This window comes from Nanorana parkeri, unplaced genomic scaffold, assembly GCF_000935625.1.
Source record: "Nanorana parkeri isolate BGI_ZX_2015 unplaced genomic scaffold, ASM93562v1 scaffold376, whole genome shotgun sequence".
In the NCBI taxonomy this organism is placed as follows: Eukaryota; Metazoa; Chordata; class Amphibia; order Anura; family Dicroglossidae; genus Nanorana; species Nanorana parkeri.
In genome coordinates this window covers 160,951-176,648 of record NW_017306644.1, presented here as the reverse complement: position 1 = coordinate 176,648, position 15,698 = coordinate 160,951, and the positions used below count along the sequence as shown (strand labels likewise).

Sequence of the window (15,698 nt, the reverse complement as noted above, 5' to 3'; positions counted from 1 at the left end):
CTCACCCCCCCCCCCCCCCCCCCCTGCCAGCCTGCGCCGCCGGAAAGGTGACACCACCTTTTTGTTGCAGTTCAGAAATACAGTGGTGCTACCTCTCCTGGCTGGTCAGTGAAGGAGCAACGGCACACTGCTCCCCACCCCCCGTAACAGTGTTCACAGTGTTAGACTGACAACACTATACAAGGTAATAGAGTTCTGATTGGCTGACACTGTTTGCCCCTCCCTCTCTGATTGCTGCCATGCAAGGGGATTATAGGAAACTGATATTAGGACCAGTTTGTGTTCTTACTGTGCTGGGAATAATATATTTTTTTTTACTGGTGTATATTTTTTATATGTTAACACGTAGAGATGTCACCAGCACACCAAAAATCCTTCCAGGATCACAAAATGTTCATTGATTGAAGATTTGTTGTCATAAAATAAGCGCTTTTCGGGCGGGGGGCTGCACAGGGTCCCTTCATCAGACTTCGCATTGGCGATGTTTTATGACAAGAATCTTCAGCAAATGAACATTTTGTGATCCTAAAAGAATTTCTGGTGTGCTGGTGACATCTATACACGTTTGCTGATACTGGCGGCACCATCCTCAGTCACTGCGAGCACCCCCCATTACAAGGGACATTCGGTAAGGAGTGCGACAAGCAAGTTGAATAGTGTCTGCATTGACCGCAGCTGACAGAATTTGATGGAGCACTTACTGACATATATACAGTACATATTCCCCCATCCCCTCTCATTACACGGGATATTTGGCAAGGGTTGCGACAAGCAAGATTGAATCGTTCTTTTATATGCAGCCACAGCTTGACCTTCTATTTTTCTTCATGCCGCAGGTTCATCTCACCCAGACTTCATCCCCCTACAATCAGTCCCCACCCAGCGTCTGTCTGTCCATCTGCACGAGACGTTGACTCTGGAATGCGTGGCCGGAGGGGTCTCTGCTCGCCATGTTTACTGGTATAAAGACGGGCAGAGCGCCACCGATCATAGACGGACATTGTTGCATACCAACCTAGTCATCAAGACTGTGGAAAGACTGGACGTTGGGAACTACTCCTGCTTGTTGGCCAATGAAACTCGTGAAGTGGCTCACGTGACCTACTCAGTCATTGTTCTAGGTCAGTACAGAACGTCTGTCGTGTCTTCTCTCCTCCAGGCTGAAGGGAAAATCTCATCTTCTAAGTGCCGTCCTGACTGATTATTCTGCCTTCCTGTGTTACAATGGCAGTCTTCTATGATGTTTAATGACAGGTCCTCTTTGACAGCGTGCTGCTTTTTCATTAGACTTTCCTCCAGCCCTCGTCGCTGTCCTGGGTGTCTGTCGGGAACGGTTGTGGTTTTGAGCACCGTAATGATCGGAATTTATTTCCAGGCTTATGTAATAGGAACACTCCTGCCTCTGGCATGGGAAGTCAGCGCAGCTGGCAGCACACAACACCCATCTCTCTTGGCACGTTCCCGGTGCCACCACAACAAGACCTCGATTATGTTAGACAAGGTGTCTCGCTGATGGATGCCGAGCCGGTAAGGCCGCGCTTGGCACGGTGTCTGCGGAGCCAAGTACACTTCCCTTAATGGCGTGCAGGCATCTCTTAATGCCGGCGATTTATACCGCGTCTTGGTTTCATCAATGACCACATTTCCTCCTGCGCCCGGGGACGCTGGTTCTGTGGAGGGGCTCTGAAAATTGCGCCCTCTGTTCCGCTGGTGTCACCTCACGCTCTGCCGGAAAGTGGCACCTCCCAGATGTGACGGCTCACGTCCCCTAGGACGGGGGCCTCTTGGCACATAGACTGCTTTCTTACATACGTGTGACTTACATATTTATTATGTGTATTTTAGGTAAAGCCCGCGGGGTCCTCGCAGCTGCTGCCCACTGAATGTAACTTTTTCACGTGCAGATCCTTCAGGGGAATCCGAGTTCTTTTGGAGATATAATTGTGACTATGATCAGATTTTAGGTGGAACTCCAGACCTTTGTCAGGACAGAGGGCCCCCTTCTGACTCCACATGTAACTGGAAAGAGCAACCAATCAGAAGCGCCCTTTGATTTGATAGACTCCATGAAATAAGTGACAGTTGCCATCGGATCCTCTTGTTTTCTTTGTGGATGAGCGGAGCCGATTCTCATAAAGCAGCTTGTTAGGATTAGTGGTGTTTTGTGGTGTCGGCTATTGTTTGTGAAACCACATTTATGAGCCCCATCCATGTGAGATCCTATGTGTGAGCCCCATCCGTGTGAGATCCTGCGTGCAAGCCCCATCCGTGTGAGATCCTGCGTGCAAGCCCCATCCGTGTGAGATCCTGTGTGTGAGCCCCATACGTGTGAAATCCTGTGTGTGAGCCCCATCCATGTGAGCCCCATCTGTGTGAGATCCTGCATGTGAGCCCCATCCGTGTGAGCCCCATCCATGTGAGATCCTGCGTGTGAGCCCCATCCGTGTGAGCCCCATCCATGTGAGATCCTGCGTGTGAGCCCCATCCGTGTGAGCCCCACCCATGTGAGATCCTGCGGGTGAGCCCCATCCGTGTGAGCCCCATCCATGTGAGATCCTGCGTGTGAGCCCCATCCGTGTGAGCCCCATCCATGTGAGATCCTGCGTGTGAGCCCCATCCGTGTGAGCCCCATCCATGTGAGATCCTGCGTGTGAGCCCCATCCGTGTGAGCCCCATCCATGTGAGATCCTGCGTGTGAGCCCCATCCGTGTGAGATCCTGCGTGTGAGCCCCATCCATGTGAGATCCTGCGTGTGAGCCCCATCCATGTGAGATCCTGCACGCCTTTGCTCCGTCTGATCTGAGATGCCTTTGGTGTGTGATGGGTATGATGCGGGTGCATCTCTGGCAGCAGAAAGCAGCTGGCGCCCTCTTGTGGCTGTAAACGCTGGTAACAGGAGGAACGCAGAACCACCGCGTGGCTCATGACAACCATTGTAATAATTGATTTTCATTCCCAACTTGTTGTGGGAACCGGAGAACTGGAACTTTTGTTTTGTTTTGTTCTCCACTGTTCCATCCTTTAGTGTTGCACATCCGGCCAATCTGTAAACATTTGGTGACAACTTTCATTTTTTTAATATATTGGAGAATCCGGACTAGAACAGCCAGAACAGTTGCGTGCTAACATAATAAACGTGTCTCGTGCTGGCTGACCCTCTGTACTATATTGTTATTATGGTTCTCTATCCAATAAGGTTTAACATTTGTACACGACCGGTGACCCACGCTGGCTGTTAAAGGGACAGTCCACCTTTGGAACAAATGTAATAAATACACCAACTATGATAAAATCGAGGAATGAGCATTTAATACATTGCTGGATTCCGGCCTAAAGAGCATTGCAGCTGTGATCAGTACATCACGGGGGTGCAGTGCATTGCTTGCTCCCCGTTATGGGGCTGGAGGAAGGAATGAACTGTGTGGTGACATCACCGGCCTTTTGACGGCCACTTTGCTGATCCCCTCTCCTGTGATGGCAGACGGGGACTTGTAGTATGTTCATTCACAGATCACTATGAATGGGGGATGAGGCTGTGTTGGCAGAGAAGGAGAAGCAACGTGTGATTCAGGTGAATGGCGGGCAGTTGAAGGGTGCGGAGTTGGGAAATGCGACCATGTTTTATGGGCATAACATGAATCCTGATCCAAAAGGTGGACTGTGCCTTTAAGATGATCCGCTGGGACTGTATGACATGGCCGGAATGGAATGCTCCGGTCAGGAAGGTACGAAGAGTCTTCTCCGGCTCTTCTGATTGCTCATCTCTCTTTGCAGAGGCTCCATTGATCTCCCGGGCCCCTGAGGACCAGACCGCTCCAGCAGGCAGTGACGTCATGTTTACCTGCGAGGCGCAGGGCAATCCGGCTCCAAACATCACTTGGCTGCACAACACGGCCAGCATCTATCCTTCACCCCGCCTCCACCCGCTGGCGAACACGCTACACGTCAGCAATGTGGCTGAAGAGGATGCTGGGATGTATCAGTGCATGGCCGACAATGGCGTCGGTGTGGTCCAGGCATCTGCCAGGCTCCATGTACATCCAGGTGAGATCACACACATCCGGTAATCTAAAGCTAAGACGTATTTCCACTGTTGTGGAACTACAAGTCCCATAAGGCATTGCAAGACTAAGACGGCCATGGGTATGGTGGCCCCTCTTAGAGAGATGTCCCCATTGGAAGATCTCACTTCAATTCCTGTTTTGATGACAGCTTGGCATTTTCATTGACTTCCGGGCCCGGTGACACCGATAGGGTGGTGGATCTCCCTAATGGGGTGGGGGGAGGGGGGGCAGCAATAAAAACATGACAGGGGATCTAACTTTACCACACTCCATCCCCAAAAAAATGGCTTTGGCTTCAGAAGGGGGTAAATGACGTACAGACGGATGATAATGTGAAAGTGTTTTTATAATAATGTCACATTTGGGATTTTTTCTTTCTTCTGGTAGGTTCGGGCTCCAGACCAGTCATTGTGTCCCCGCCTACAAGTGTCAGCGTAGTGATTGGAGACTGGGTCACTTTAACCTGTAATGCCACTGGAAACCCCGCCCCTTCCATCCGCTGGTATGGCGCCCACGGGGCAATAAGCAGCCACCCCTCCCAGATCCTTCGGCCTAAACCCCGAAAGGCGTTACAGTCCAGGACGGCAGACACCCCCAGCCAGGACCCACCGCATGTGATCATGTCCCACCCAGGAAGCAGCTCCTTGTACATCTCTGCTGTCACAGCGAAGCATGCTGGGAAATATGTCTGCAAGGCCGCCAATGAGTTGGGTTCCACCCAGGAGGAAGCCACCGTGACTGTCGGTAAGTCCCGGCCATAGGAGCTCCTTTTTATGTTGTATTCTCAGGACACTGCACAGAGCTCCTCTCTCACCTTCCCCATGTTCTGGGGTCCGGAGAGCTTTTGGTTCCTTTGATTGGGGAAGAGGAAATCTTCAGTGTAGAGAAGTCACATGACTAGAACGCAGCAACCGGCGAAAGGGCGAACTACAGTGCATTCATCTTATGGGTGGGGGTGAAAATTTCAGAGAATTGAGTCTTTCCTTTTGATTTGGATCTGATCATCAACTCCCTCACCCCATAAAGAAGATGTCTTTGGGAGGGTAACACCGGAACACCGGTCATTCCAGAACCCAAATTTGGTTCTCATTGACGTCCATTATCTTCTCTTCTATGTGATAAGTAATTCTCTGAAATTAACTTTTAATGATAACATTGTAATAGGTGATGAGCACAATCGGGAGGGGGGGAATTTATCAAAGCTGGAGCAGACAAAATCTGAAGCAGTTGCCCACGGCAACCAATCAGCTTCTCACTTTTATTTTCAAATCTTAACTGAACAAACTGAAAAGAGAAGCTGATTGGTTGCCGTCAGATTTTGTCTGCTCCAGTTTTAATAAATTCCCCCCAATGCATCTCAGAATTGTACTCATTTGCTTCATTAAAGGAGAACTATGGGGTTAAGTCTTTTCCCCATAGCCCTACTTAGAGTAACGGGAGGACACAAACTAGCGTCCTCCCATCACCCTAAGCTCAGTATACCGCGAGCTACAGCTCCCTATATACTGAGACGCCGGAGCAGATCCCGACAATTATGTCTGGATCCGCCCAGCTGCGTGAGTGACAGCTGGCTCTGCCTATCTAAAAGCAGAGCCAGCTGTACCCGCCTCCTCCCACCGTCCGTTCCGCCAGTCAGCGCTGGCAGATCGGGGAGGGGGGAATCCAGCCCCTCCCCTGTCACGGCAGAGAGCCGTGACAGGATCGAGAAGTGAGCGAACGCCGGTATGTGTTCGCTCACCTCCCGATCTACCGAGCCGACCTGTGACAGTCTCATTGTCACAGGTCGGCTAGAACTATGAGGGGGAGTGAAAATCACTCACCTCATAGTTCTCCTTTAAGCTGCTCTGCCAAATGTCATCATTTGTTAGGCCGGCCAATCCGCGGGAATTGGCCAACATTTGAGCTGTCTATGGCCAGCCTAGAAGATGATGGTGTACATTATGGCATTTATAGTCATGTTAGCAGAGTGTCAGTCGTCTCTGCACCACAAAGGTCGACTTAAAAACTTGAAATCCTCCCTATTCATTCCTGTCATGCAGTCGGGCCGTACACACAGTGATAAATATGCTCTTCCTGTGTATTGTTCCATATGAAATGCTGCAGCTTGGGTTAAAATACCTCGTTGTAGCAGCATGCTGGAGAGTCAGACCGCCGCTCTCACACAAGCGGTGCCCGGATCTCCAGCGGTCAGACACGCCCTCTTCCACCCTGCACCAATCAACAGTGTCCTAGATTCCTAAGCAGCAGCTGATTGGAGCAGAGTGCAGGAGGGATTGTTGGACCGCTGGAGGCCTCCTGTGTGAGCGCAGCGGTGCGACTCTCTCTGCTCTGTACTGGAAGGCATTCAGATTCTAATCTGCTTGGCTTGTACTATGGTGCACGCTGTATCAATGTTCTGCTTCACCTTTGCTGCACTCCGCACATGGCGGTTGTCTTTTGCACACGCACACACGCGCACACACACACACACACACACATATTGGACCATCTGTAGTAGAGTTTGTAAAGATCTTTCATACAACGTGAAGCCCTCCCCTCCCCTCCTCTGTCCACTCTGGATGCCACATCCTGCCAGGCGGCGCACTTCTTCGGGTGACATATAAATGCAGACGTGTGAATGGGCCCCTGACGCCAAAGATAGAGCTCAGGGCTGCTAATTGCTGGGGGGGGACCTGTGAGAGTAGCAGAAGGAACCCAGTCATGGGCCTATACAGAGGATCCTTCTCTATTCTTCATAGAGGATCCAGACATATTACTGCTCAGCTGACACGAGTATGATGTCATAGAATACCTGACCGGCCATGTGACTTACTTACCATTGTATTTTAACCCTTCAGTTCCCAATGAGATCAGCACTGTGCGTGCAGACACCAGCACGCCAAGCCTTACTCGGACTACCACCCACCCCAGCCTTCCACCTACCGACAAGCCACTCCATGGCGCTCTGCTTCCAGAGGCGCCCATCATTCTCAGCCCACCGCAGACCACCAAACCGGACGTGTACTTCTTAGTGTGGCGATCGGGACGAGATGGGGGCCTGCCTATAAATGCCTACTTTGTGCGCTATAGAAAGGTGAGCTGTCCGACATGTTATAAAATTGCTATTTTTTATGTGTGTGTATATGTATATATATATGTCAGAATGTATTTGTAATTCCTTTATGAATGTTTAGTGGGATTGGTCCTGTTCTATATGTTGGTAATGACTGAGGTGGTGACGGAGACCTGAACTACTTTCTAATCTAATGATTTCTGAAACCTCCAAGGGCTCCTTTACCCCGATAGCGGTAACTGTCGTTTTTCGTGATGAACACCGGTCACCTCTGGGTGTTCTTAAAAACCTGGCGCCCGGCCCTCTAACAAATCATATGAAGAGATTCATAAGTTCTAATGGTTTTCATGCGCTTTTGTGCACTGTGGCCCCCGTGTTGTAACGCACTCATACGGCAATGGTGTGAATGGCCCTTTTAATCTTTTACTTTGAGATGAATACATCATTTTTATGATCTTCTGCAGTTGGATGATGACGGCAACGTGGACGGGCCCTGGAATTCCATCCGTGTTCCGGCCAGCGAGAACGAGTTTCCTCTGACGGAGCTCGAGCCGTCCAGTCTGTATGAGGTTCTGATGGTGGCCAGAAATGCGGCCGGCGAGGGGCAGCCTGCTATGCTTACCTTCCGGACCAGCAAAGGTGAGTCCCTGATCTTTTTTTAGGAGTGGAGATCATTGAATGGACGTCGGCTGCTTTGTTGGAGTCCTCATGGTGATGTTCTGTTTCTCTCTACAGAAAGGAGTTCATCTTCTAAGAACACACCGGCCATGTCCCCTCCAGCTGGGGCCCCAAAGCAGACTCCAATGCAGGACAGTTTCAATAGCAACTTTGGGTTGGTGAATCCGGACACTTTCCGGCACAGCGGGGGTAAGTGTCATGTCGGGCATTTGTCTGGGCCTCCTGTAGAAATAAAAGTATCCTCTTCCTTTTAATCATTCTGAAATTGATATTTATTGATTGGATACATGTTTTTTTATTGTTCATGATGGAGAATCATTTAAAGAAATGTGACCCCGTCATCTAATAACTTTGTAATGTTTTGGGTGGAGCTGACCTTTAAAATGAAGCTCACAGATTCTGTTTTTAAATATAATCTGAGAAGTGATTTTATTTTTTTTCCCCTTAACAAATGTCTCTGCGTACTAACGTCTCTCTCTCTCTCTATTCTTCATTACTTTGCTTTCTGTCTCCAAGTGGACGGTGTAAGTATTTCCAAGGTGTGAGTACCCATCACATAGCCAACCTCTACTTCCTGTTCATTGACGTGCACTCTGATTTCACACACGCAAAAACTTTCTGTGGAGCGGGGTTTGGGAGATTCCCTGTAGAGCCGGGCCGAGAGATTCTCTGTAGAGTCGGGAGGGTTTCTGTAGAACCGGGCCAGGAGATTCTCTGTAGAGCCGGGCAGTAAGATTCTCTGTAGAGCCGGGCCGAGAGATTCCCTGTAGAGCCAGGAGATTCTCTGTAGGACCGGGCAGTAAGATTCTCTGTAGAGCCGGGCAGTAAGATTCTCTGTAGAGCCGGGACGTGTGATTCTCTGTGGGGCCGGGCCGTGAGATTCTCTGTAGAGCCGGGACGAGAGATTATCTGTAGAACCGGGACGAGAGATTCTCTGTAGCGCCGGGACGAGAGATTCTCTGTAGCGCCGGGACGAGAGATTCTCTGTAGCGCCGGGACGAGAGATTCTCTGTAGAGCCGGGACGAGAGATTCTCTGTAGCGCCGGGACGAGAGATTCTCTGTAGCGCCGGGACGAGAGATTCTCTGTAGCGCCGGGACGAGAGATTCTCTGTAGAGCCGGGACGAGAGATTCTCTGTGGAGCCGGGACGAGAGATTCTCTGTGGAGCCGGGACGAGAGATTCTCTGTGGAGTCGGGACGAGAGATTCTCTGTAGAGCTGGATGCTGACCTGGGGGACTCACCAATTCATATTTATTGTGAATCTGATTTGCAGCGCTCTGTCATAAAAAGCTGTGTGCAGGTCATGTGGTCAGAGGGGGAGGGAAGGCACGGCAGACTTCTCCATGCAGAATGACATTTTTGTATTGTCCAGGCTATGGGTGCTAGGCCCAGTGTGGAATCCACCTCCTCCTTGCAGTCATGAACAAACATCCAGGCCGCACCCCGTTGTTTTGTCTTTAATTTCAATAAACTTTATTGAAACCACTGAATGGCTATTTTCATATCTTTACTCCCACTGGACATGACTCCTTCCCTGATGGGTTCATTCATCTCTGCGGGCTGATTGAGGGTGAAAAGTAAGGAGCCAGGTCTGGTAGGAACAACTTTGTGAAAAAATCTATGCAGTGGTTTCAATAAAGTTTATTGAAACTGAAGAAAAAAAACACAGCGGTGTGCAGCCTATATGAGTGTTTGCAGAATATCAGCATAACGCATTAATTGCACTGTAAGGTTTAAGCTCCACAAAGACGTTGCAGGCTTCTCCTTAGACTGACCATAAGCTGCACACTGAGCCCTCGTCCGTGCGCTCTTGTTTCCAATGACTGCGTCTGAAAGTCTGAATTCTGTTTGATTTCTGTGTGTAGTAGTTGGCACTGATAATGAAGGAATTGTACATACCATTTATATACATTGGTGACCTTTTGCTTGTTCTCTTTAGTTCCCGAAGCTCCGGATCGCCCCACCATTTCCAGTGCGTCCGAGACCTCCGTCTACGTCACCTGGATCCCGAGGGCGAACGGAGGATCCCCGATCACGTCCTTTAAAGTGGAATACAAGAGAGCCGGGAGACTTTGGGTTACTGCCGCAGAGAACATCCCGCCATCAAAACTGTCAGTGGAGGTGTCCAATCTGGAACCAGGTACAGGAAGAGCCGCGTGACTGTATTATAGGACCGGCCATTGGAGGGACTAATAGTCCATTCCAGTCACATTCATAGTCCATACAAGTTTGAATAACGTATTCTGCTCTTTATCATCTGATTATCCCTTTTTTCTCCATTGAAGGTGCAATGTACAAATTCCGGGTCATCGCCATCAATAATTACGGGGAGAGTACGCGCAGTTCGGTGTCACGACCCTACCAGGTTGCTGCCTACGGCAGCCGTCTACCCAACCCGCTGATTGTTGGCCCTCGCATCGACCACACGGAGGCGGTGACAGACACGCACATACTGCTGAAATGGACTGTGAGTATTTCTACTTCTCTCTTTCCCTGTAATATAAGGAATGTTATGTGACTGAAGATCTGCACTGTGTATGTACTAAATCCCGCCCCGTACCCCCCTCTGCTTCTTAGTACGTTCCATCAAACAACAACAACACCCCCATTCAAGGCTTCTATATCTACTACCGGCCCACCGACAGCGACAATGACGGCGACTACAAGAGGGACGTGGTGGAAGGTAAGTCCAGCGCTGTGTTGGGTGTCACCACGAAAAATGAAAAAAACAATGTTCACAATGCTCAGTAAGAATGTTGAGTCACAGAAGAGCGTGTCGGTGTTTTCACTCAGGAACTAAACATCAACATTTAATCCGGGACCTGCAGCCAGAGACGTCCTATGACATCAAGATGCAGTGCTTCAATGAGAGAGGGGCCAGTGACTACAGCAACGTCATGATTTGTGAGACTAAAGGTGAGGCACGGTAGACATTACCCAAATGTACCCCCAAACCTCTCCCTAGAGACCAAATGTGACCCTTTGACACTTGTTGTGGGCCCCTGGACCCCAAACATCTGTATTGTGCAAGGATTTGTAAACGTTATGTAACAAGTACTTCTGGGGTCATGTGATTAGAGTCCCCCACATCCTATTATTTGTATTTCCTGGAGCGTGTGGAGAATACATCCATCTCATTATAATAAGCTCTTTCTGCAGTGATTGGAAGCCGATTCCTGGCTCTGAGACCGGACTAAGTTCCCTGTTTTATGTCTTTGTTACATTCAGCCCGTAGGAGCCCCGGCGCCTCCGAATTCCCCCCTCTGGAGCTCAGCACGACGTCCGCTTCAGAGCGGAATGCAGGAGGAAGCTCCAGCTCATCCATCACTCTGGCACGGAGTGGGGACATGCTGTACGTCATTGTCGGCTGCGTGTTGGGCGGGATGGTCCTTATATTGATGACCTTCATCGCCATGTGTCTCCTGAAACATCGACAGCAACGTCTCATGCACAGTAAGTGCCTCTCAGTCTCTTTCTTTGGGAAATCAATTCTGAAAGTAATAAAAATTTCCAATGGGGGCAGATAGGCTGTTCACTGTGCAAGGAAAGATTTGCCTTAGCTTAGTGAATGAGGTGAAGGTGAAAACAAATCCATTTCTTCCTGGCGGCTCTGAATGATCATGAAGGAGCGCACACTGATAACACACCTTCATTGTTTTACTGTCCGACCTTCCAATGTAAAACCTGGTACAGGGACAAGTTGGACACTATTTGGTGGAACGGCCTCTGCTGCTGTAATGCTCAGACAGGTCCATACAGCCCCCCCACCCTTGTAGACCTAACTGGGTTCTTTGTTTCCACAGAATTTGAACCGCCTGGTTATCTCTATCAAGGATCCGATCTGAATGGGCAGATGGTAGAATACACAACACTGCCGGGAACCAACCGGATAAATGGAACCGTCCACGGAGGATTCATGGGAAATGGGAATATCGCCAATGGCTGCCCACACATGCATCACGGTATACACAACGGCATCAACGGCGTCATGAATGGAGAGCTGTACCCCACCTGCAGCAATCCTCATAAAGGGACGTGTCCAGACTATGAGCACTTACCCCATAGTATTGCCAATGTAAGTCTTCCTCACTGCGCAGCACTCAGCTGACCTTCTGTTTGGGGTTTTTCAATCCATTTTATTTACAATTCCTTTGTATATTGTACGTCATTTTTCAGGTTTAATGATTTTTTTTCTTTGGGTAAAATCTTCCGTTTTACAAATAAACATTTTATAACAAAGGGCATGAAGCAGACGATGCCATCTCTGCTAAGAGAGAGGGAGTGGTGGTGTGTTTCTCCTCTGAGTCATTCAGCTTTCTGGGTCATGTGATCTCCCCTGATCTCTATTTACATCTACAGAGCAGGAACAAAAGCCCATTGGCATGCTGGGAGATTGGCCCTGACATACTCTTATATTGTACTTTCTGTATGTGAATGACTGGCGAGGGTGGAGAGGGTGCTGCTTCTATAGGAACACTGTGAGCTGCAGATTGGGCAATGAGAGTCACATTTTGGGAATACTTAACCTGGAAACTAAAAATGACAGAAAACTGTTGTTCAGTAACACAGAAAATCTATAAAAACACTTACGGGGCCACTACATTTGTCTTGTATTACAGGGGGGCATCCTATACACTGCCATACCCCAGACTGACCCCTCAGAGTGCATCAACTGCAGAAACTGCTGCAACAACAACAGGTAGGTCACTACATACTCCATGCAGGTCCCTGGTGGTCTGTATATAAACAGAGGCGCCTTTGTCAGTATTGTCAGCTAGCACCGTCCAGTAATAAAAATAGAAAGCACAGAGGCCACTTTTTATATCCGCGTCTCCATTTTACCACCGTACTTGATGATGAAGTTTAGATGTAAATCTGCGATTTGTCTTTGTTGCTTTTTTTAGATGTTTTAGCAAAAGTGGAAACGGCGTGACGAGGACGCCGCTGCAAGAGAACCCGGACACCAAGCAACTGATGCCAGAGGCCGTGCCCATGATCCCGTCCTCACCTGAGTGCGGCATAGAGCTCCAGGAGGAAGTGAATGAAAAGCCATCAGCGCCGTGTACACCAAGTCAGGATGGGCTGGAAGAGATACAAGGTGAGCCCGCTAATGATCATATGGAGGATGAATGCTGTCCAGAAATAAAGGGAGGGGGGAGGGGCGTTCACCCGCTCAGCCTTCTATTAAAGGAAGAATTATCCCACGTCTATAGACTCCAAGAGCAAATCTGACCAGATGAGGGCGTGTTGGCCACATATTTATAACAACGAATATTTCCCTATCCCAAATGTCTATAATATGAAGGGTATCTAGCTAGAAGACTCTAGCAGGTGTCGGCCAATAGGAAACAGTTGGGGTGGAGCTATCTGTCACTGCTAGCTCCACCCAAATTGTTTTGTTTTTTTTATTTGTTTTTCTTGAAAATATTCTTTTTTTTTCATCTTCCTATGTTTTAACATTTTAAAAATCATTTTGCAAATATATATTTTTTTTAAATTTCACTCTTTTCACTATTTTGCTATCCGGCTTGGTACCTCGGAGGTACCGAGCAGAACAGCCGAGCCGAATTCCGCCTGGTGGCATTCGGCTATTCATTCACTGATGCTCGGCCCCTATGTGAATAGGGGCGAACGGTAGCGAGTGAGCTGCCAGAGTTTCGGCTCAGTCGATCCAGATGTTGGATCGGCTGAGTCAAAGTCCTTCTGCATTTTGGCTCAGCCCAACATGCAGAGCATGCTCGGCTAACCGAGGGCAGCTGATGTACGGCTGAAATCGGCAGTACTGAGCCGGAGTGAATAGCCGAACGTCGTTCGGCTCTGTTCACTTCGGCTCGGTTATTAACTCGGCTGCCTTCGGGCAGCTTTGTGAATAACACTGTAAGTGCCACAGTAAGGCCAGGGGAATTAAAATGGAGATTGGTCGGCACCTGCCAGATTTGTATAGCTGGTGCGTCTGGTTCCCCCTTACTCTTGTCTTCACCATGGCCACAGGGACTGGGAATTTAGACATTTTACAGTTATCACCAGAGCAGGAGGTGAGGGGAAATCTCCCAGCGGGGACACCCATTCCAGTGACCACTGCTGATGGAGGAACTTCTCCTCGCTTTGATGTCCTCCTACTTCCTGCTCATCTCTAAAGCAGGAGGGAACGAGAAACCTCCCCAATGGGGACATCAATAGAAAGGTGACAGAATTGCCTGGAAGTCACCCTATGCTGGAGCTCTGTACATAATGGGGGTGGTCAAAGATCTTTAGCCTTTCTGGCTAAAGGGTGAAGCACAATGGCTGTCTGAAGGATTTGTATTCTGAATGGCATGGAACAGTTCTGTATAACAATGAGGTTGTTTTTTTTCCCCCCAGGTGATTCTGACATCTGTGTAAAGGAGGATGACGCCATCTTGCCCCCATCTCCCGATACCCCCTCTAATGACTCAGAGAACTGCGATGAAAACAAAACTTGGACGTTAGAAAACTCGCCCAATGACCTCCCACAGCAACCGCTGACGCAAGAGGCCTGAACAGGAAGTGACTGTCTCCCTCTCTGTTACACTGCATCCCATTATGGTAGAGGAGGAAAAATCCGGCTCATCGCCATGTTGTCACGTAACGTGTCATTATTTCAATGTTGGGCGACCGGTGAGACTTCAGCAGCTGAAGAACTGCAAATCCCAGACAGCTAAAGTCCCGTATGCTGGCACTTGTAATTCCTGAACTATTGAAGGGATGTCGGATGCTCATGCCTCATATGGAGGTGAAAGCAAATGTCAATTACAGAACAGAATCTTAAAGGGATTCCATTGCCATCACTCTGCGGAGGAGGCCATTGTGTGTGCTTAGCCACTGCTCTTACTTAGTGATCCGCTGTAGGCCTCGACCGGCTCAGCCCTCAAAACCGCCGCCTCCACTTGATGGCTTTTCTTTTTAATCCGATATTTCAATTGATATTTTCTATTTTTTTTAGATCTCTAAACTTTATTTATAATTTGTGTACAAAATATCAATTCGTCTGGGAAATAGTTGCTTCTTATTTATTATGAACAAATCCAGAAGGAGCTATGGGAGATTTCCAGCCGATATATATACAAAGAAATGACCGGTTATCTTTCTTAAACCCCCCGCCCAAAATGAAGAAATGCCGCTAGTGTTTCTTAAGGAGAAGAGGCACTAAAAGTCCTAAACACCAACCTATTAGAAGAGCAGTGAATGAGTACAGATATGGGGAACCCCCCCAATTTCGGCCTCACGGTCAGTCCTGGCAGTGCCGTCACGCTATGTTCACATTTCATCTTTTATAAATACGACTTACGATTTAAATCAGCAGACAAAACTTACAATGTTGTGGGAGAGTTTTATCTTCTGTCCTCCCATAATGCTGGCATGATGGCTAAACGTCACAAGAGAGAGAACGGTCATTAGAAGATGGCAGAGAAAAGCACTTTTAGTCCTTCCTCTTTTTGCTCTTATTTTCTTTTATCATTCTCTATCAGACGGATACAATGTTCTAATTTGTGATACAATGTCCTAGAGGGCGACCAGCAGAATAGTTCCAGAGGATTCCGGCAGCACTTTCTCCTAAAGCGATACAATCATTGTAATGCTCCAGGAGATGCACAATCCTCCCTATGTAGAGGTTCCTTTGTTTCCTCAGTCTGATGATTGCAGCCTATTAAGCCCTCATTCAAACTAGAAACAGCCAGCGCTGTGTCTGAGCCAGGAAACTCGCACCCGCACGGACCTACACTTGTGGTGAGCGTAGGGTGGCGTACGGCCGCGTACTCCCATAGAGGAGGACGGGGGAGCTGCGTACTAATCACACGCAGCCTCTGTCCTTCCCGGGAGCTGAGCGATACGGCCGTGCACGCAGCCCCTGTCCTTCCCGGGAGCTGAGCGATGTGGCCGTGCA

General features: G+C 48.8%; 1 protein-coding gene across 1 annotated transcript in view; it reads left to right on the top strand.

Annotated features, from left to right (window-relative positions):
- The window catches only part of CDON (cell adhesion associated, oncogene regulated), a 46,804-nt gene extending 32,390 nt beyond the window's left edge, over positions 1-14,414 (top strand). Inside the window, exons 6-20 of the mRNA XM_018559019.1 lie at positions 837-1,121; positions 3,775-4,044; positions 4,452-4,808; positions 6,902-7,137; positions 7,581-7,755; positions 7,852-7,983; positions 9,735-9,935; positions 10,081-10,262; positions 10,373-10,478; positions 10,589-10,711; positions 11,024-11,248; positions 11,599-11,870; positions 12,415-12,494; positions 12,700-12,893; positions 14,156-14,414. Coding sequence (XP_018414521.1) covers positions 837-1,121; positions 3,775-4,044; positions 4,452-4,808; positions 6,902-7,137; positions 7,581-7,755; positions 7,852-7,983; positions 9,735-9,935; positions 10,081-10,262; positions 10,373-10,478; positions 10,589-10,711; positions 11,024-11,248; positions 11,599-11,870; positions 12,415-12,494; positions 12,700-12,893; positions 14,156-14,313 — 2,996 coding nt within the window. The 3' untranslated portion in view covers positions 14,314-14,414. The remainder of the gene's footprint in view (positions 1-836; positions 1,122-3,774; positions 4,045-4,451; positions 4,809-6,901; positions 7,138-7,580; positions 7,756-7,851; positions 7,984-9,734; positions 9,936-10,080; positions 10,263-10,372; positions 10,479-10,588; positions 10,712-11,023; positions 11,249-11,598; positions 11,871-12,414; positions 12,495-12,699; positions 12,894-14,155) is intronic.
- The last annotated feature ends 1,284 nt before the right edge of the window (positions 14,415-15,698 follow it).